This window comes from Rana temporaria, chromosome 2, assembly GCF_905171775.1.
Source record: "Rana temporaria chromosome 2, aRanTem1.1, whole genome shotgun sequence".
Lineage (NCBI taxonomy): Eukaryota > Metazoa > Chordata > Amphibia > Anura > Ranidae > Rana > Rana temporaria.
In genome coordinates, this window is record NC_053490.1 from 48,147,809 (window position 1) to 48,169,298 (window position 21,490).

General features: G+C 42.6%; 1 protein-coding gene across 1 annotated transcript in view; it reads left to right on the forward strand.

The window, feature by feature from the left end:
• PIWIL4 (piwi like RNA-mediated gene silencing 4) overlaps nucleotides 1-21,490 on the forward strand; it is a 356,967-nt gene that overhangs the window by 188,379 nt on the left and 147,098 nt on the right. Inside the window, exon 9 of the mRNA XM_040340167.1 lies at nucleotides 8,965-9,076. Coding sequence (XP_040196101.1) covers nucleotides 8,965-9,076 — 112 coding nt within the window. The remainder of the gene's footprint in view (nucleotides 1-8,964; nucleotides 9,077-21,490) is intronic.

Here is a 21,490-nt window from a genome sequence, read left to right on the forward strand (position 1 = left end):
GAACTATTGGCCCTCCATTCCCTTCACTTATACAAGTGTCTCACTCTCTAGTCCTGCAAAAAACATATTTATTTAATCCCTTATCAGTGAGAGGCTAGGTTACACATGGACGCTGCGTTCCCTGTAAAAGCAGAACACATCACTATGGAAAGTATAAGTATTGCAGCTCCTAATTGTGTGTTGCGTGCCATATAGTGACGCACATGAAAAGCATGCTTCTTCACGGTCACTTAACGTGTTCGTTTTGCGGTTACGTGAGGCACTGCATGCATTGGTCTTTATTCTTACAGTAGAGAAGTCATTAATTATAACTTTTTGTGAATTGGGACATTTAAACTTGCTTTTCTTTTTTTATTCCAATCTAAATTTAGTCGGAGTCGGTGCATTGTTTGCAGACTCCGACTCCAGGTACCCAAAATTTCCCCCGACTCCGACTCCTCGACTCCGACTCCACAGCCCTGCCCACTTTTTGTACTTTTACCTACAGGTAAGCCTATAACAAGGCTTACCTGTAGGTAAGGAGAATATCTCCTAAACCTGCACGGTTTAGGAGATATTCCCCTCGCAATGCGCCGCTGCGCATGCGCAGGGGGGGATCTACGGCGAAAGGACCGGCAGCCATCGGACCTTGCCGAGTTTTAAATCTCCCGCGCGCACGCGCGGGAGTGACGTCTTCGTCGCTCCAGCCAATCACAGCGCTGTAACGGCGATACCCGGAAGACACGCCAAGGCAAGATGAAATCTCGCTCGGCGTGAACCAGGTAAGTGCTACCCACCTCGTTCCGAGGTAAGTATTTCATAATGAGCTAATATGTGGTGCATATTAGCTCATTATAACTTTTCCCTTACAGGAGGAAAAAAAAATAAAAAAATTTCATGCGGGTTTACAACCGCTTTAAGAGGATGGAACTCCAAGTATTTGAAACATCTATTTCTGTGATCATTGTGATTATACGACGCTTATATTCCAGCGTTGTCTGGTAAGAGTTTTCCCTACCTATCTCACGAGTGGTGGTCTTAGTAATAGAAGGATAGCATTCGCCCTGGTTCACAGGAGACACCTTCCTTCCTCTCTTCTCAAATCACGGATCATCTTTGGGACTTTCCTTTGGATATTTCCTTTGAATACTTTGGACTTTATTATGCCATATGTCATTTAATTCCATTTTGGAGCGCTGCTTAATATATATTGTTTGTAATATATGTTTTGTTTTATATGTTTGAGCCTGTCTGTGGAGAGGATATAGTAGCAGCTCCAGCTGTCACCAGCAAGCGTTTAATAATTGAGGGAGGTGTATTGTAGATCTACACATTCCTTTTTATATATATATATATATAGATATATATATATATATATATATATATATATATATATATATATTTTTTATATATTTTCACCTTTTCTATAAGTACTATCTGACTCCATAAGCGCTGAGTTTTCTAGGAAGGGACGTTCGAATTATTGTTTATATAACAGGTGAAGTAGAGCTTTGGCGAAATAGAAACAAACATTTCCTAGTGCCTCAGATAGGTGATGGCACAGGCTGAACGGACCAGAAACCCCTCCTTCCTTTTTTTATATGAAGGCAACCTTTGACAGCAGGTTTTCAGCATTATAATGACTAGTACTAGGCAATTCTGGTCTCTGGACCTGTAGCCAGTTTATTTTTTTCACTGCACTGAAAGATCTAATGTTTCCTACAAAAGATCTGTCGTTATCTGTCAACTCGCATCTATACCATGCAGTCAAAATGTTTTCCTCTTTTAAAGACTGGTTTGGAGGAGAACAGATGGGATTAAAGATGTTGAAAAAATAAGTGCTCATCTCGCAGACTATATTATCTATTAATATACAGTATATTGTAATATTATCTTCATCATATAATAGAGAACACAGACTGGGTATTCATAGACCCTGGTTTATGGGCTTGTACCTTCTAGTTACTGAACGCTGGCAAGCTTTTGTGGATGCACTGCCTGGGTGTCCCCCTATAACCCTTCTTCACTTTAAGTCTGTCAGTTTTTTGGTAGTGTCTTAGGTTGATGTACCTTTTCCCTTGTGGAGAAATTACTCTTATCTTTACTACTGTACCTTATTATGTTATTGTGGGATTCTTCAACGCTTTATTGTTTTCTAATACAACAATAGAAGCCGTGCATCCGGATTCCACACTTGGTAATACCCCGGGAGCCATATCTAGACCCCATTCTGTGGGTATGGCCTATAATGCTTGGGCACTGTTTCCTGCATGAGAGCTCACCTCAGCACATTGTGCAGTTCGCACAGTTGTAAGGTGCTACGCAGGTCCATGGTCATGGTTTATTCCTATGAAACCAGTCCCTGATGTGACCCCTCCAGGAGTTTACCCAACATAAAGGGTGAAGCCTACACCCATATTGGGACCAACATCATAGACAGGGTCACTGTATTTTTGACTTGTTCTGTCTTATGTGGCTGACCAGCTGTCACATCACATTAAAGCACACATATAAGGTTCCCAGGAGTGTTCCTTTTCCTTACAGTTCACGGAACATAGTCATTGGTGGAAGCCAAGCCTCAACATCCTGTGGTCAGGGCAAAAAAAAGAACACTCTGCAAGACCGGATCCCCCTTCTACAAAGGAAACTAATCGGGGTGCAGTCAATCAATGCCAAAGCTGTGGCCCACATCAAACCACCAAGGGGGCACCCACACAGACTTGAAGGAAGCATGCAGATCATTTCATGGATGAAGACTCACTGTCCAGGGATCTTTGCTGTCCACTTCCTAGGAGTAGACAGCTGGCAGTTGTATTACCTCACCTGCCACAGCTTTGACCATGGGGAGTGTGAGCCCTTCAATTGGACATCTTTAACCTGATATTTTAGACATGGTTATCCCAGCCTCCAGATTTAAAAATAACAGCTACAGTATCTATGTTCGTATCCAGGATCAAAGGATTGGATGCCTTAGTAATCCCTTGGCTCCAGTTCAGGATTATCTATGCCTTCCCGCTAGTGCAAATTCTTCCTTATCTGCACGAGAAGAAACCTGTGGTTCTAATTGCTCCTGACCCAGAAAAACCTGGTTCAAAGACATACTCAGACTAACCTGCTGTTGCTGGACCCTCTATTCTGGCTATTGGAGTCCAGGTCTTAAAGGACAAAGGGGTCTCTGAGTCTGTTATTCCTAAATCATGGCAGGAAAAAAAAGCCACTTCCAGAACAGTTTTCTATTGGACATAGGAATCTTTTTCCTTGCATTTCAATGACAGAGATGACTCTGTGCCTTGCATTCTGGCCTTCTTACAATTGAGACCTTTTCATCTCCTGGCCATAAGCAATTTGAAAGAACTGGTTTCAACCTTTTCCATTCCAAAACCTCATTGCTTTCACTTGTAAAAACCTGTATCCATCGTGTATCTTGGATCAAGTCCCTTTTGCAGCACCCTATGCTTCCTTGGGACATCAACTTTATTTTCTTCACCCTTCAGAAGCTAGCTTTTAAATGCATAAGGGAAATTCTCCATGATAATCACTCCTTCAAATTGTCCTTGGTTGCAAAGACGGTTGTCAGACTTGTCTCTAAACTTGCAAGTCTTTTAAAAGGGGCTATTCCTCATTCATCATAAAAGTCAAGGTAGTCTTACCCCCAAGACCATCTTTTCTTCTGAAGGTTGCATCAGTCTTCCGCCTCAAAACAGTCTTTCATTTGTGTGCCCTACTTTAAAGCACCCAAAGGAAATTGGTCTTCATTGCTTATGCATAGTTAGAGCCATCAGGATCTTCCTCAAAGCAACAGCTTCTCCAGGAAGAAGAACTTCATCTTACCCTCAGGACATTGCAAGGGACATACTGCTTCAAAGTCCACTATCACTGTCATTGCCAGAGCTTACGCTCTAAAGGGAAAATATTCATCTTCCTTGCTCTACTAAGTTGGTGGGAGTTTCCTGGGCATTCTAGCAACTTTGTAAGGTCTTCACCTGCTATCTGTGCATGACTGTTTAAGGGTATACCAGCTAGATGTCCAATCTTCTGTGAATTAAGCTTTGAACCGCAAGGCAGTGGGACTCAAAAGTTAGGTCTATTGATGCTTATCGTTGCAACTCTCCATTCACCTGAAGGTATCAGCCTGAAACCCTTGGTAGGCTTTGTCTTGTACTGTACTCCAAAATATGGAATTTACAGGTAAGTCTAAATGTTTTATTCAATATGAGCAGACAGAATTGACTATATTATTAGTTCTGAACATGCAGAAACCCAAGAGTTCAGATGCACCTGTGCCCAGACTATGGGTATTAAACTATTTACATAACATTGCTTTGGAACAAGCCACCCCTGACCTCTTTAGTTGTTTTTAATGTTAAAGTGGTTGATAAGTCTCATTTATAAATCACTATGCCCTCTGTTTTAAGAAGATAATAAATACAGTATTCCCCCTTTTTTTTATGGTAATCCTAAATAACTTCTTGCACAGTGCTGCAGTGTGATCATGTGACCCCCCCCCCCCCCTCTGCGCCCCTTCTCCGATCTAAGGAGAGCAGCGGGATGGGCTGAGCTTCTCTGACATTTGCCAGCCAGCAGAGGAAAGTCACGTGACCGCACACTGGTGCTGTGCAAGAAGATATTTAGAATTCTAATTTTGAAAAGAAATGATACTTTACTTTGATATCTTCCTAAAACAGCGGGGATAGAATTGATTTATGTATATTACTTTACAGCCACACTAAAATAGTTGCAGGAGGGGAGGGGTGGGATGAAGATTGGCTCTCACAACACAGACTACTGAACTGACAGGCAGGGAGGGGGAGAGACTGAACACACAGTGGGATGACGGAGGGACATAAATTGACCACAGTATCTGAATCAGCAGCTATGATTACCGTGGTCAGTACACCTAGGGGGGACACAGGAACAGGCAGGATCAACCAGGTATTTTACAACATAGAATGGACCAAAACTCACTGCAGAAGCACTATGCTATGGATCATGCTTTAAAGGAACAGGGAAAATGTATTACATTTTTAGGGTTACAACCGCTTTAAGTTAATCATTTTCAAAGATCAGAAAAATTACTCTAAAGTTGGTGTTATGTTAGAAATTTTCATTTATACAATAGTACATACCTCCTGAGACCAAGTCTGCATGGACAGTATGGCAACTTGCTGAGATGGTACAACCCACAGGCAGCTTTAATTCACAAATAAGACTCATAGGGATGGTTTTCCAAAACAGGAGAATGCAAAATCTGGTGCATTTAATTAAACAAGCTGAAGTTACAAGCTGATTGGCTATCATGCACAGCTGTACCACATTTTGCACTCTCGAGTTTTAGTAAATCAACTTCATAGTGAAATTCAGTGTAGTTTATTGCTGAAGTTACAAGGATGTTTTCGGAGCATTTCTTAAAGCGGAGGTTCACCCTAAATATTAAATACAGCTTATCAAGACCAGCTCAATATGTATATGAACATTTGGCTAATAAAAAATGTATAGTTCATTCAAATACCGTGAATCTGTGTTTTTCAAGAGACACTTCCTGGTCTCCCTCCCGCGGGAGTGGGCGTGTCTCCTCTCTTCCCCAGCGCCCCAGTGTTTGCTGGGAGTTGATCGCAATGTCTCCTGGGAGCACAGTGTTGTACTTTACAGGAGACAATTCATAAAGCCGACCGACGAAATCTTGCGGGATTTCACATGTCACGTGACTCAAGAAGCAAGTCACGTCACAGCATTCACCGCTTCCAGGAAGTATTTGCTTGTGGGCTTCACAATGCCCAATGCTAATGATATCATTACTAAAATCTTTTATATAGTCCCTTATCATCCCCTCCAAGAGCTTTCATACTATTGATGTTAGGCTAACTGGTCTGTAATTCCCAGGGATGTATTTTGGGCCCTTTTTTAAATATTGGTGCTACATTGGATTTTCACTACAAATTGGGAACAATGGTTTGGCAATTACTTGACTGAGTTCCCCAAGTACCCTCGGATGCAAGCTGGTCATGGTGATTTATTAATGTTAAGTTTCCTACGTCTTATTTTAATTCTGTCCTCTGTTAACCATGGAGGTGCTTCCTTTGATGTGTCTGGATGCACTTGTTGCCCCTCTCTTCACACTTGCAGCCTTTAACCTCTGCGATGTGGCTGTAGAAACAAGGATACCAACAATATAAGATGTAATGTAATGTATAAGAAGCAACAAATAAAAATGACTTTATACTTTATTCCCATTTTGTCACACTAGTGATTTTTTCTCTTTCGAAATCTAGGAGCCCCCTAAATGTATAGAAAATAATTTTCAAGGCTAAACTTTCCAGAAAATAGCCTATGCAGTCAAGGGGTCCCAGTTGATATTAAAAGCTGTGCAGCTTTTTGAAATGTTCATTAGTGTTATTGTCATACCTATAAGCAATGTAAGGGTGGCTGATTAACTCCCTAATAGCAATTCGCCATGTCCTACTTTTCTGCTAAGACAATAGAACCATTGGGTCTCACTCCTGAAATTATGGGAATATTGAGGGAGTATTCTGAGTGTTGAAACATTTTTCACATTCTTGTAAAAATACACTAGATAAGGCAGTCTCTTTATTGTAGAAAAGACATGAAAATTCTCTTCTGCAATAAAATAAGCCTTCCCACCTACTCGCAGTCTTCTTGCACTTATCCTGTGTGTGGGGTGAAGCAGTGACAGCATCCTATACCAGCTAAAGAAGACAGCCACAGCTTGGCACCTGGAAGAAGCAGGGTAGAGGATGCATTGGGTTGCCATTGAAGTTAATGGCATTGCAGTTATCACCAGCCTGGCATCAGTTGAATGGACAGCTTTACACAGAAACCAAAAGTTAGACAGTTCCTGCTAAATAAACCGATTTTTGGAAGTGCAGTCGTTGTAGATCTGAGGGGAACATGAAATGAAAATAAAAAACAGCATTTTTGCTTGTACATGATTGGATGATGAAATCAGCAGAGCTTCCCCTCATTTCAGATCTTCCCCTCAGATTTACAAAGATTGCATTTCCAAGTGGATTTGCCTTTAGTAAATCAACCCCAATGGAAGGATTAACAAAGAATAGTCAGCTTCTATATGCCTACGTATATTGTGCTTCCTGGGATAAAATAATAAGTGACACACAAACATTTTGTCACTAGTGGCGGTGTTCCATATTTGAGCCTACTTATGCCTGCATGCAGAAAATATTTGCTACAAATCTGTGATTTTTTTGGCGGGAATAGTTCTAAATTTTCGCCTTTCCTTCCCTTCCCGCATTTCTGCACCTTTCTGACCATCCATACACACCCCTTCTGCTCCCCATTCTACAGTGCTGATCATATCCATCCGCTCCTTTACTACAGTATGTATACCAATCTGGTAATGGTGTAACATTTGGAGCTGTTTTTAAATTATAACATTGGTGCAAGTGGTTAATTATTTTGGCAAACATGTGCCTATAATGTACGCAAACAATTACGTAATTTGCTTTGTTAAAGCAGAAAATAAACCCAAAACTCAAAAAATTGAATATATTGTTACTTCTCATTAACCCCCCTGGCGGTATTCCCGAGTCTCACTCGGGGTGGAATTTTTATACCAAAAGCGGTATCCCCGAGTCAGACTCGGGCTCGCCTCACTGCAGCCAGAGACAACGTTGCTTACCTTGTCCCTGGATCCAGCGATGCCACCGCGCTGTGTGAGCAAGCGGGACCTCCTCGCTCGATTCACAGGAGTGTCCTCCTGTGCCGCCGATCTCTGTTTCCTGCGACGTTACGACGCACGGGAGCGGAGAACTGCGCCAAATTCAAAAAGGTAAACAAACACATTACATACAGTATACTGTAATCTTATAGATTACAGTACTGTATGTAAAAAATACACACCCCCGTTGTCCCTAGTGGTCTGTCCAGTGTCCTACATGTACTTTTATATAATAAAAACTGTTCTTTCTGCCTGCAAACTGTAGATTGTCCATAGCAACCAAAAGTGTCCCTTTATGTCAAAAATGGTTTTAGAGCAGCTAGAAAACAGCGATAATAAATTATAATCACTTGCAGAATTGTGCGATAGCGATTTGTGGGGAAATTCGTCATAAAAAAATAAAAGTAATGACAGCGACAATTCTGCAACTGAGCAAATTTCTGTGATTTTGAGTTGATTAGATTATTGAATAATTTTTATTATAATTATATTATTACTTGTTATAATTATTTATAATTATTTATTATATTATAATTTATAATTTTGTTTTTAAAAACAAATTCATACCCGGGATGCCTACTAGACTCTTGTTTGGTCAGATTTAAGTGAGTTATTCCTAAGAATTAAAGGCCTACAGTATAAAACGCCAAATTTCCTTGCAAATAATGGTACCGCTTTCAGCACCTTTTTTTCTGAAATAATCATACCGCCAGGGAGGTTAATTGGATGTGGTGGCTAAATCAGTTTTCTTTTCTTTTTTCTTTTTTTTGGGCATATTTTCCTTCTGTTTTCACCTGGTGATCTGGTCAGTATAACATTTCCTGTATTAGTGAGACACAGCTCTGGAGGAATGGACACAAGAGGCACAGCAGACCACAGCAATACTGTTAATTGTATTAGCAGCTTTAGAACGACTAAGAAATTGAAGACTCTCTAAGAAGTTTGGATAAAGGTTTTACATGAATAAATAAGAGCTGATCATTTTAAACACCCCTGCCTGTGTTAAGTGGTTGATCTCATTTATGTAAACTGATAAATTCTGCTGGAGAGTTTGGGTTTTTGAAAAAAAGACTTACTGACCAGATCACGAGATGAAAATATAAGAAACAAAGCAAAAAAGCTAACTAATGCAACCTTCACATCTACGAATTGGTAAGCTGCAATATAATAAATGTTTACTTTTGGGTTTAATACTACTGAAATCACCCATAAAATGTACATTCATTCTTTGAACTTGTATGGACATTTTAAAATTCTACTGCATCATTGTACTGACATTCACTTTTCTTTAGGTACAACAATAAAACTTATAGGGTCGATGACATTGATTGGAACACCAAGCCATCAGACACATTCCCAAAGAAGGACGGCAGTGTGATTACGTATGTGGACTATTATAAACAGGTACACACTACTCAAGTTTAGGAGCTTTAGTGTACATGACGCATAATTCATAATAAATGTTTGGGGTGGGCAGGGGTCCTCCTAATCCTACTAATCAGTCACATGTGGAGCAATTCATAAAATATGACCTGTAGCTAATCATCAAGGTCCTTAAGTGGTTAAAGCGACTCAGTGTCGTATCGCAAAAAGTGGCCTGGTCTTTAAAGGGGCAAATCCTTCCAGGCCTTAAGTGGTTAAATACGGTATCTTTGCTATGACCATACTCCCTTATGTTTGTGATGTTTTTTTTTATGTTGGCAGAGAACATGGTAGGCTGTCCTTCTCCCAATGTAGCACATTCCCTTTTTTGTATATCATATAGTTTTTGTCATCTGTGAACTTCTAGCTGCGGCCGCTGAGCTCTGTACACTTCAGCGATTGGTCGGAGGCAGACGCAGTTATCCGTGCCTGTCTGCACAGGGCTCATTGGTCACAGTTAGTTGCTCACAGGTGGCAAAAACAGTTGCAGGAATCAGCAGATTCCTGTCACTGTCATTCGCATCGGACCTAGTCGCCTCTGCAGATGTTGCATTAACCACTTCCCGACCGCCGCATGTACATATACGTCGGCAGAATGGCACGTACAGGCACATTGGCGTACCTGTACGTCCCTGCCTAGACGTGGGTCGGGGGTCCGAACGGGACCCCCCCCCTGCTACACGCGGCGGTCGGGTTCCCCCGGGGAGCGATCCGGGAAGACGGCGCGGCTATTTGTTTATAGCCGCTCCGTCGCGATCGCTCCCCGGAGCTGAAGAACGGGGAGAGCCGTATGTAAACATGGCTTCCCCGTGCTTCACTATGGCGCTGCATCGATCGAGTGATCCCTTATATAGGGAGACACGATCGATGACGTCATTCCTACAGCCACACCCCCCTACAGTTGTAAACACACACTAAGTGAACACTAAATTCTACAGCGCCCCCTGTGGTTAACTCCCAAACTGCAACTGTCATTTTCACAATAAAGAATGCAATTTAAATGCATTTTTTGCTGTGAAAATGACAATGGTCCCAAAAATGTGTCCGAAGTGTCCGCCATAATGTCGCAGTCACGAAAACAATCGCTGATTGCCGCCATTAGTAGTAAAAAAAATTTTTTTTATAAAAATGCAATAAAACTATCCCCTATTTTGTAAACGCTATAAATTTTGCGCAAACCAACCGATAAACGCTTATTGCGATTTTTTTACCAAAAATAGGTAGAAGAATACGTATCGGCCTAAACTGAGGAAAAAAAAAATGTTTTATATATGTTTTTGGGGGATATTTATTATAGCAAAAAGTAAAAAAATATTGATTTTTTTTCAAAATTGTCGCTCTATTTTTGTTTATAGCGCAAAAATTAAAAACCACAAAGGTGATCAAATACCACCAAAAGAAAGCTCTATTTGTGGGGAAAAAAAAAAGGACGCCAATTTTGTTTGGGAGCCACTTTGCACGACCGCGCAATTGTCTGTTAAAGCGACGCAGTGCCGAATTGTAAAAACCCCTTGGGTCAGGTAGCAGCATATTGGTCCGGTCCTTAAGTGGTTAAAGTACTTGTTTTATCCATTTACAAACACCTGAGCTGGCAAGGGTCTGCATACCCAACAGGAGTCATGCCTGTAGGTGTCAGTGAACTCAAAGAATTGTGTATGTTTTTAAAGCAGATCTAATCTGTTTCTCTAACAATCCATTTAAGCTTTAACCATTTGACCTCTGGAAGATTTACCCCCCCCCCTTCATGTCCATTTTTTTGCGGTACGGCACTGCGTTACTTAAACTGACAATTGTGCGGTCATGCAACGCTGTACCCAAATTACATTTGTCATTTTTTTTGCATGTATAGAGCTTTCTCTTGGTGGTATTTGATCACCTCTGCGGTTTTTATTTTTTGTAGAAACAAAAAAAAAAACAAGACGTTTTGAAGAAAATATATTTTTTACTTTCATTTATTAAACACATGTATTAAAAAAAGAAAATGTGTATTCTGCTACATATTTTTTGTTAAAAGAATTTAAATCCCAATAAGCGTATATTGATTTGTTTGCGCAAAAGTTATGGTGTCTACAAATGATGGGATATATACTAGAATTTATATATATTTTAATTTTTTTTATTTTAATGGCGGCAATCAGCAACTTATAGCCGGACTGCGATATCGCAGCGGACATTCTGCCGCTAACTGACACTTTATGTGAACCAGTGACACTAATACAGTGATCAGTACTAAAAATATGCACTGTACTAATGACACTACCTGGGAAGGAGTAAACATATAGGGCGATCAAAGAGTTAAATGTTTACCTAGCCATCGTGTATTATGTGTGCTGCCTTTTCTAAGGGATGTGATGGATTTTATTTCCTCGTTTTGCAGGGAAAAAAATCCATCACATCCCTACTGGCAGGATGGAGCTCTGCATTGTTTACATATGCAGAGCTTCGTCCAACCTTTCTCCTCAACAATCAGCGGTTGGCGGCAGATATCTATTGGCTGGCACTTGCTGATCGGCTTCTGCTGTGACTAATCACAGTAGATGTGGTGCACCGCTGCTGTGTGCGCACCCCCTACCCGGAAGTGCAGAATCGTGTATATACAGTGTCTTGCAAAAGTATTCACCCCCCTTGCCATTTTTTTGTGTTTTGTTGCCTCACAACCTGGAATGAACATGGATTGTTTTAGGATTTGCATAATTTAAGTTACAGAACATGCCCACAACTGTGAAGATTTTTTTTTTTTTTGTGATGCAAACAACAAATGCTATAGCGCAAAATAACAAAAAAAATCAATGTACATAACTATTCACCCCTCTAAAGTTAATACTTTGTAGAGCCACCATTTGCGACTATCACTGCTCCAAATCGCTTTGGATAAGTCTCTATGAGCTTCCCACATCTTACCACTGGGATCTTTGCCCATTCCTCCTTGCAAAACTGTTCCAGCTCCTTCAAGTTGGATGGTTTGCACTTGTGAACAGCAATCTTTAAGTCTGACCACAGATTTTCTATTGGATTGAAGCCTGGGCTTTGACTAGGCCATTCCAACACATTTACATGTTTCCCCTTAAACCACTCAAGTGTTGCTTTAACAGTGTGTTTGGGGTCATTGTCCTTCTGGAAGGTGAACTTATGTCCTAGCCTCAAATCACACACAGAGTGGTACAAATTTTGCTCAAGAATATCCCTGTATTTAGCACCATCCATCTTTCCCTCAACTTTGACCAGTTACGTAGTCCTGACTGCTGAAAAAGATGGTGTTCTTTGGGTGATGTGATGTGTTGGGTTTGCGCCAGACATAACGTTTTCTTTGATGGCCAAAAAGTTCAACTTTAGTCTCATCAGACCAGAGCACCTTCCTCCATACATTTTGGGAGTCTCCCACATGCCTTTTCGCAAACTCAAAATGTCCCATTTTGTTTTTTTGCTGAAAGGAATGGCTTTCTTCTGGCCACTCTGCCATAAAGCCCAACTCTATGGAGCGTACAGCTTATTGTCGTCCCATGTACAGATACTCCAGTCTCTGCTGTGGAACTCTGCAGCTCCTCCAGGGTTACCTAAGGTCTATGTGCTGCTTCTCTGATTAATGTTCTCCTTTCCCAGTCCGTGAGTTGTGGTGTGCGGCCGTCTCTTGGCAGGTTTGCTGTTGTGCCATGTTCTTTCTATTTGGTTATGATAGATTTGATGGTGCTCCTAGGGATCATCAAAGATTTGGATATTGTTTTATAACCTAACCCTGACTTGTAGTTACATAGTTAGTCAGGTTGAAAAACGACACAAGTCCATCAAGTTCAACCACAAGAAATAAAACAATAATAATATCGTACAATCACATATACCCAATTCTATACCCACAGTTGATCCAGAGGAAGGCAAAAAAAAAAAACAGCAAAGCATGATCCAATTTGCTACAGCAGGGGAAAAAATTCCTTCCTGATCCTCCATGAGGCAATCGGATATTCCCCGGATCAACTTTACCTATAAATGTCAGTACCCAGTTTTATTATGAACATTTAGGAAATAATCCAGGCCTTTCTTAACCACTTCCCGACGGCCGTACGACTTTGTACGGCCGCCGGGTGGCTCTACATCTCTGGGAGGCCGTGTTTTTACGGCCTGCGCGCGCAGCCAGCGGGCGCGCGCGTCCGGCGGAGGCGCGCGCGCTCGCCGCATCGCTGAGATGCCGATGCCAGTGCCTGGCGGCCGCGATGTCCGCCAGGGACTCGCGATCGGCGGCTACAGGGACAAGACGTGGAGCTCTGTGTGTAAACACAGAGCTCCACGTCCTGTCAGGGGAGAGAGGAGACGGATCTGTGTCCCTTGTACATAGGGACACAGCATCGGTCACCTCCCCCAGTCACCCCCCTTCCCCCACAGTTAGTAACACAATTCAGGGTACACATTAACCCCTTCCTCACCCCCTAGTGTTAACCCCTTCAATGCCAGTCACATTTATACAGTAATTAGTGCATATTTATTGCACTGATCGCTGTATAAATGTGAATGGCGCCAAAAATGTGTCAAAAGTGTCCGATGTCTCCGCCATAATGTCGCAGTCACGAAAAAAAATGCTGATCGCCGCCATTAGTAGTAAAAAAAAATAATAAAAAATAATAATTCTGTCCCCTATTTTGTAAGCGCAATAACTTTTGCGCAAACCAGACGCTTCTTGCGATTTTTTTTTTTTTTTTTAACAAAAATATGTAGAATAACACGTATCGCCTAGACTGAGAAAAAATTATTTATTTTTTTAAAATTGGGCAATTTATTATAGTAACAAGTAAAAAATATTGTTTTTTTTTTCAAAATTGTCGCTCAATTTTTGTTTATAGCGCAAAAAATAAAAACCGCAGAGGTGATCAAATACCACCAAAATAAAGCTCTATTTGTGGGGAAAAAAGGACGTCAATTTTGTTTGGGAGCCACGTCGCATGACCGCGCAATTGTCAGTTAAAGCGACGCAGTGCCGGAAGCTGAAATTTCACCTGGTCAGGAAGGGGTATATGTGCCCAGTAAGGAAGTGGTTAAAGCAATCTACTGAGCTGGCCAGAACCACCTCTGGAGGGAGTCTATTCCACATTTTCACAGCTCTTACTGTGAAGAAACCTTTCCGTATTTGGAGATGAAATCTCTTTTCCTCTAGACGTAAAGAGTGCCCCCTTGTCCTCAGTGTTGACCGTAAAGTGAATAACTCAACACCAAGTTCACTATATGGACCCCTTATATATTTGTACATGTTGATCATATCCCCCCTTATTCTCCTCTTCTCAAGAGTGAATAGATTCAGTTCCTCTAATCTTTCCTCATAGCTGAGCTCCTCCATGCCTCTTATCAGTTTGGTTGCTCTTCTCTGCACTTTCTCCAGTTCTCCGATATCCTTCTTGAGAACTGGAGCCCAAAACGGAACTGCATATTCCAGATGAGGTCTTACTAATGATTTGTACAGGGGCAAAATGATATCTCTGTCTCTGGAGTCCATACCTCTCTTAATACAAGAAAGGACTTTGCTCGCTTTGGAAACCGCAGCTTGGCATTGCATGCCATTATTGAGCTTATGATCTACCAAAACCCCCAGATCTTTCTCCACTACAGACCCCCCCAGTTGTACTCCCCCTAGTATGTATGATGCATGCATATTCTTAGCCCCCAAGTGCATAACTTTACATTTATCAACATTAAACCTCATCTGCCACTCAGTTGCCCAATTAGACAGAGCATTGAGGTCGGCTTGTAAATTGGAGACATCCTGCAAGGACGTTATTCCACTGCATAGCTTGGTGTCATCTGCAAAGACAGAAATGTTACTTTTGATCTCAGACCCAATATCATTTATAAATATATTGAAAAGTAAGGGTCCCAGCACTGAACCTTGGGGTACACCACTGATAACATTGGACCATTCAGAGTAAGAATCATTAACCACGACTCTCTGAATTCTGTCTTTCAGCCAGTTTTCTATCCATTTACAAACTGATATATCCAATCCTGTAGACCTTACCTTACACATGAGCCGTGTGTGCGGAACTGTATCGAACGCTTTTGCAAAATCCAAATATATCACGTCCACAGCCACGCCTCTGTCCAGGGTTTTACTTACCTCTTCATAAAAGGAAATCAGGTTTGTCTGACAACTTCTGTCTTTCATGAATCCATGCTGTCTGCTGCTTAAATAGTTTGTTTCCAGCAAGAACTCATCCATGTGGTCTTTTATTAATCTCTCCAGTATTTTCCCAGCTATAGAAGTTAAACTAACAGGTCTATAGTTACTTGGTAAAGACTTTGTTCCCTTTTTAAATATGGGCACCACATTGGCCCTGCGCCAATCCAGTGGTACTATTCCTGTCATTAATGAGTCCCTAAAAATTAGATACAATGGCTTTGAAATGACAGAGCTCAATTCTTTTAGGATCCGTCGGTGGATGCCATCAGGTCCAGGTGCTTTATCCACCTTTATTCTGCCAAAATATTTCTGGACCATATCACTTTTGAGCCATTGTGTATCATTTGGGGCTTTGTCACTACCACCCCCATTTTGGACATGAGCTCCCCCATGCTCCATTGTATATACAGAGCTGAAGAAAGCATTTAATAAATTTGCCTTCTCTTTGTCCCCAGTCACCCACTCTAGATTATTTTGTAAGGGGCCTACATGCTCAGACTTCACCTTTTTTACTATTAACCTCTTCCATACAGGGCAGTTATACACACTTCCATACCAGGCCTATTCTGGCACTTCTCTCCTACATGTACAAATCATAATTTTTTTGCTAGAAAATTACGCAGAACCCCCAAACATTATATATGTTTTTTTAGCAGACACCCTAGGGAATAAAACGACGGTCATTGAAACCTTTTATCTTGCACGGTATTTGCGCAATAATTTTTCAAACGCCTTTTTTTTGGAAAAAAATTGTTTCATGAATTAAAAAAATTTAAAAACAGTAAAGTTAGCCCAATTTTTTTGTAAAATAGGAAAGATGATGTTACAGCGAGTAAATAGATACCTAACATGTCACGCTTTAAAATTGCGCACACTCATGGAATGGCGCCAAACTTCAGTACTTAAAAATCTCCATAGGCAACAATTTGAAAATTTTTACAGGTTACCAGTTTAGATTTACAGAGAAGATCTAGTGCTAGAATTGTTTCTGGCACTCTAACGCACGCGGCGATACCTCACGTATGTGGTTTAAACGGCGTTTACATATGTCGGCGGGACTTGCGTGTGCGTTCACTTCTGCGCGCAAGCTACCGGGGACAGGGGCGTTTTTTTAATTTTTTTTTTTTTTGATCACTTTTATTCCTATTACAAGGAATGTAAACATCCCTTGTAATAGGAATGTGTGTGACAGGTACTCTTTATGGAGAGATGCGGGGTCAATAAGACCCCACATCTCTCCTCCAGGCTGGAAAGCATGAAATCGGTGAAAAAAAATTCACCGATCTCATGCTTGCTGTTGCTTAGCAGCCGCAATCGCGGCTTTGTTTACTTACGGGGACCCGGGCGTGACGTCATCACATCGCGCCCGTGTCCTCCGACGGTCATAGAGATGATTGGTGACCATCTGGTCACCAGTCATCGGATTCCCTCGGGGAGTGATCCAGGACGACGGCGCGGCTATTCGTTTATAGCCGCTCCGTCGCGATCGCTCCCCGGAGCTGAAGAACGGGGAGAGCCGTATGTAAACACGGCTTCCCCGTGCTTCACTGTGGCGGCGTATCGATCGAGTGATCCTTTTTATAAGGGAGACTCGATCGATGACGTCAGTCCTACAGCCACACCCCCCTACAGTTGTAAACCCCTAGTTAGGTAACCCTAACTCCTACAGCGCCCCCTGTGGTTAACTCCCAAACTGCAACTGTCATTTTCACAATAAACAATGCAATTTAAATGCATTTTTTGCTGTGAAAATGACAATGGTCCCAAAAATGTGTCAAAATTGTCCTAAGTGTCCGCCATAATGTCGCAGTCACGAAAAAAATCGCTGATCGCCGCAAAAAAAAAAAAAACTGCAGAGGTGATCAAATACCACCAAAAGAAAGCTCTATTTGTGGGGGAAAAAGGACGCCAATTTTGTTTGGGAGCCACGTCGCACGACCGCGCAATTGTCTGTTAAAGCAACTTTGTGCCGAATCGCAAAACCTGGCCTGGGCATTTAGCTGCCTAAAGGTCCAGGGCTTAAGTAGTTAACTGTGCTAGCAGTGCCGTTACTCCAGTTAATTTCTGGGTAGTTAAAATCCCCCATTATTATCACCGTCTCAGCCCTTGCAGCCCTTTCCATCTGTGCAAGGAGCCGAGTCTCCACCTCCTCATTAACATTGGGTGGTCTATAACATACTCCAATGATTAACTTTGAACTACGCACATCTGTATGCAGTTCCACCCATAATGCTTCAGCCTCATTACACTCTCTATCAACCAGGTCCTCTTTCACGCTTGCTTTAAAGTCACTTCTCACATAGAGATAGACCCAGCCACCTCTCCTTTTTACCATGTCTTTCCGAAAGAGTGCATAGCCAGGAATATTAATAGCCCAGTCATGTGAGGAATGAAGTCAAGTTTCAGCAATACCGATTACATCATAGCTCTCCTGATGCACCAGAGCTTCCAACTCACCTATTTTGCTTGGCAGACTTCAGGCATTGGTGAATAAACACTTTACTGCATTAATATATTTTGACCGGTCACATACTATCCTCTTGGGTGTTCCAAGATTGCAACTAGGACCTTCTATTCTACTTACCTTGGGTTTATGTGCTTTGGTTACCCTACCTCCAATGCCCCTAATACTACCCTCTTGAATATGTTCCACACTGACTTTCTCTATCTCTGGACCCTCCCCCTCGTCGCCTAGTTTAAAAACCCCTCTATCTTTTTGGCAATCCTTATTCCCAGCTGATCTGCACCCTCCTCATTTAGGTGCAGTCCGTCCCTTATATAGTACTGGTTATCGACTAAGAAGTCGGCCCAGTCCTCCAGGAACCAAAACCCCTCTTTACTACACCAGCTCTTCAGCCACTTGTTTACTTCTCTAATGTCCCTCTGCCTTTCTGGTGTGGCTCGATGTACCGGTAGTATTCCTGAGAATACTACCTTGGAGGTCTTTTTCCTCAATTTAGCTCCCAAGTCCCTAAAATCGTTCTTTAGAAAACTCCATCTACCTCTGACTTTGTCATTGGTGCCAACATGCACCATGACAGCTGGGTCTTCCCCAGGACCTCCCAGTAATCTGTCCACCAGATCCATAATGTGCTAAACCCAAGCACCTGGTAGACAACATACAGTTCCGCGCTTCAGGTCTTTGTTACAGATTGCCCTCTCTGTCCTTCTAAGAAATGAGTCCCCTAACCACCAGAATCTGCCTTTCCTTTCCCTTCGGTTCCTCCCCACTCTCACTGGAGGAGTTCTTCCCCTGGCAGCTAGGAGCACCCCTCAGCTCTAGCAGTGCCGGTCCCTGACTGGTTTCACCAATGTCACTCAATGGAGCATACTTATTGGTATGCTCCAGCCCTGGATCGGCCTCCCTGGCCCTTGCCCCTCTACCCTTCCTGACTGTCACCCATTTACTATTTTCTAGTGCCTGCACCTCTTTGTCTCCACCCACCTCTGTGCTGGCCCCTGCCATCACCTGCTGGGTACATTTCCGGCTCTCCTTTAGTGTGGAGGGCCTTCCCAGTGCCGACAGATGCTCCCCCAGATTCAGAACCTTGGCTTCCAGGGCAACAATGTGCTTACATTTTGCACAGCAGTAATCTCCCTCGATCAGATGATCAAGGAACGCATAAATGCCGCAAGATGTACACCGAGTCACCTCGCCACACCCGCCGGGCATCGTACCTATTAATTTAATGAGGATTAGAGATTATACCCTGTCCAAATTACCTAACTAGCTTCCTGACACTACTACTCAACAAGACAATACACAGGTACTCAACAAGACAATACATACACAGGTACTCAACAAGACAATACACAGGTACTCAACAAGACAATACACAGGTACTTAACAAGACAACACACAGGTGCTTGCATACCTGCGTGCACTCGCAGACCAACAGACCTGCGTGCACTCGCAGACCCGCGTGCACTCGCAGACCCACAGACCAGCGTGCACTCGCAGACCCACAGACCAGCGTGCACTCGCAGACCCACAGACCAGCGTGCACTCGCAGACCCACAGACCAGCATGCACTCGCAGACCCACAGACCAGCGTGCACTCGCAGACCCACAGACCAGCGTGCACTCGCAGACCCACAGACCAGCGTGCACTCGCAGACCCACAGACCAGTGTGCACTCGCTGACCCCCAGACCAGCATGCACCCACAATACACAAGTACTAACGATCCACACACACTACTCAGACAACACTCAGGTACTCACACTACACAGGTACTATGACCCGTTTCAAACCTCCTGTTTTGAAATCTTGATTTTAACTCCACACTTAGTCCAGTTCCAATTGGACAGAGTTCCAGCAAACTACAGGACTTTATATAGGCCTCAAGAACCTGTGACCAATTAACCACTCCCCTTAATTAGTAGGCTGAAGGGGGGAAAAAAGGCTGTTTAAAAAGTGCCAGAAAAAAAGGTGTTAAAAAAGCTGCAAGGAAAAAGACCCAACAAGAACCTAAAATGCAACCCAGCAGTCAAAAGCAAAACGTTTTCACTCTCCACTTAAGGTCTCCACTGTCTAGCCTCCAACCAACAAGACTGTACTTCTCAACAACATTGTCCCTTACTTGTTTGGAGCGCGTTCTTTGGTCTTCATGGCAGTGTTTGGTTAGTGGTGCCTCTTGCTTAGGTGTTGCAGCCTCTGGGGCCTTTCAGAAAGGTGTGTATATGAAATGACAGACATTGCACACAGGTGGACATCATTTCACAAATGATGTGACTTCTGAAGGTAATTGGTTGCACCAGAGCTTTTTATGGGTGTCATAACAAAGGGGGTGAATATATACGCACATGCCAATTATCATTTTTTTATTTCTGAAATATAGTTTTATGTTCTAATTCAGATTAAAAAAAACATTGAACTAAAGGCTGTAATGTAACAAAATAGGTAAAAAGCCAAGGGGGGCGAATACTTTTGCAAGGCACTGCATTCTGCACAGAAAGGCCACCATGTAGCAGTAAATCTGCTATGGGGTGGTCAGTAAGTCTCCCAATTGTGCTCCTGCTTTGTCACCAAATACTCTTCTGATGGAGACTATGAGCTGCCTGCTCACTCATTGTCTGACTTGTTGATATATTATCAGATAGTCCAGAACTATAATGTGCAGCTAACACTAAAGTGAGTACATGCAAACAGCTGCTGTTTAAAAGAGGCTGAAGGGGATCACGGGACGAAAAATTGGAAATAGATTAAAAATGCAGAAAAACTCTAGAAAATGTTTTGACACTAAGGCCTCATACACACGACCGGGTTTCTTGGCAAAAAACAGCAAGAAAACGGCTTCTTGCCGAGATTCCCATTCGTGTGTACGAGGCATTCAGGTTTCTCGTCTGGAAATCTGGCCAGAATCTCGACGAGAAAAAAAGAGAACCTACTCTATTTTTTCTTGTCGGCCTGTTTCCCGACGAGAAACCCGAGAGTGTGTATACTTACCTGTCGCCGTGGATGCTCGAAATGACTTTGACGCATGCGCGGTAGCTTCCACGGCATAGGTAGGGTGAAGCAAGATGGCGGCATCGAATGTGACGAGCACATTCTCGTCGTACGCTATGACGTCACTGCGTTCTTTCCTTTCAAGAGAACCACAGTTCTTTTGAAACAAAAGTCTGTACAAGAATCTCGGCAGGGAAAACGACAGGTTTTTCCTGACGAGATTCTCAGACATGTCTACGAGGCCTTACTGTTCATGCTCGGTGAAAAATCTAAAAAACTAGAATCAATAAAAGTAGGAATCTGCACATAGGATCGTGATATAAAGTAAACGTAGAAGCACTTCCACAAAACAATCCCACCACACTGAGCGTGTAATGGAATTTGTTTTCTGGAAAAGCTGTTAACGCGGTTAACGAGCGTTTCGCAATACGTGCACTGTTTCTTTGAAAATCCTGACTCAGTTTTCGAGTGTTGTCTCGCAAAACAAGCAGGATTCAAGCCACAGCATTGTGCAGTACCGCATTTGGCCTGAGGTGCGGGTGCGCCAGAGCCGTTCGAAAATACTTGGAAAACCCCGGAAATACTCTGTTCCAGAGCCTTTCTGAGGTTTTCCGAGTTCAGCCGAGCTGTCCCTGAGCCTTTTTTGAGTATTTCCAAAGCTCTCCAGCGCGCCCCCCCAAACCTCTGGCCGCATACGGTATTGCATGCCATAGAAGTCAAATGCGGAACAAATTACTTTAGTTTCCATTGACTTCTATGGGGAAACTCGCTTTGATATGCAAGTGCTTTGG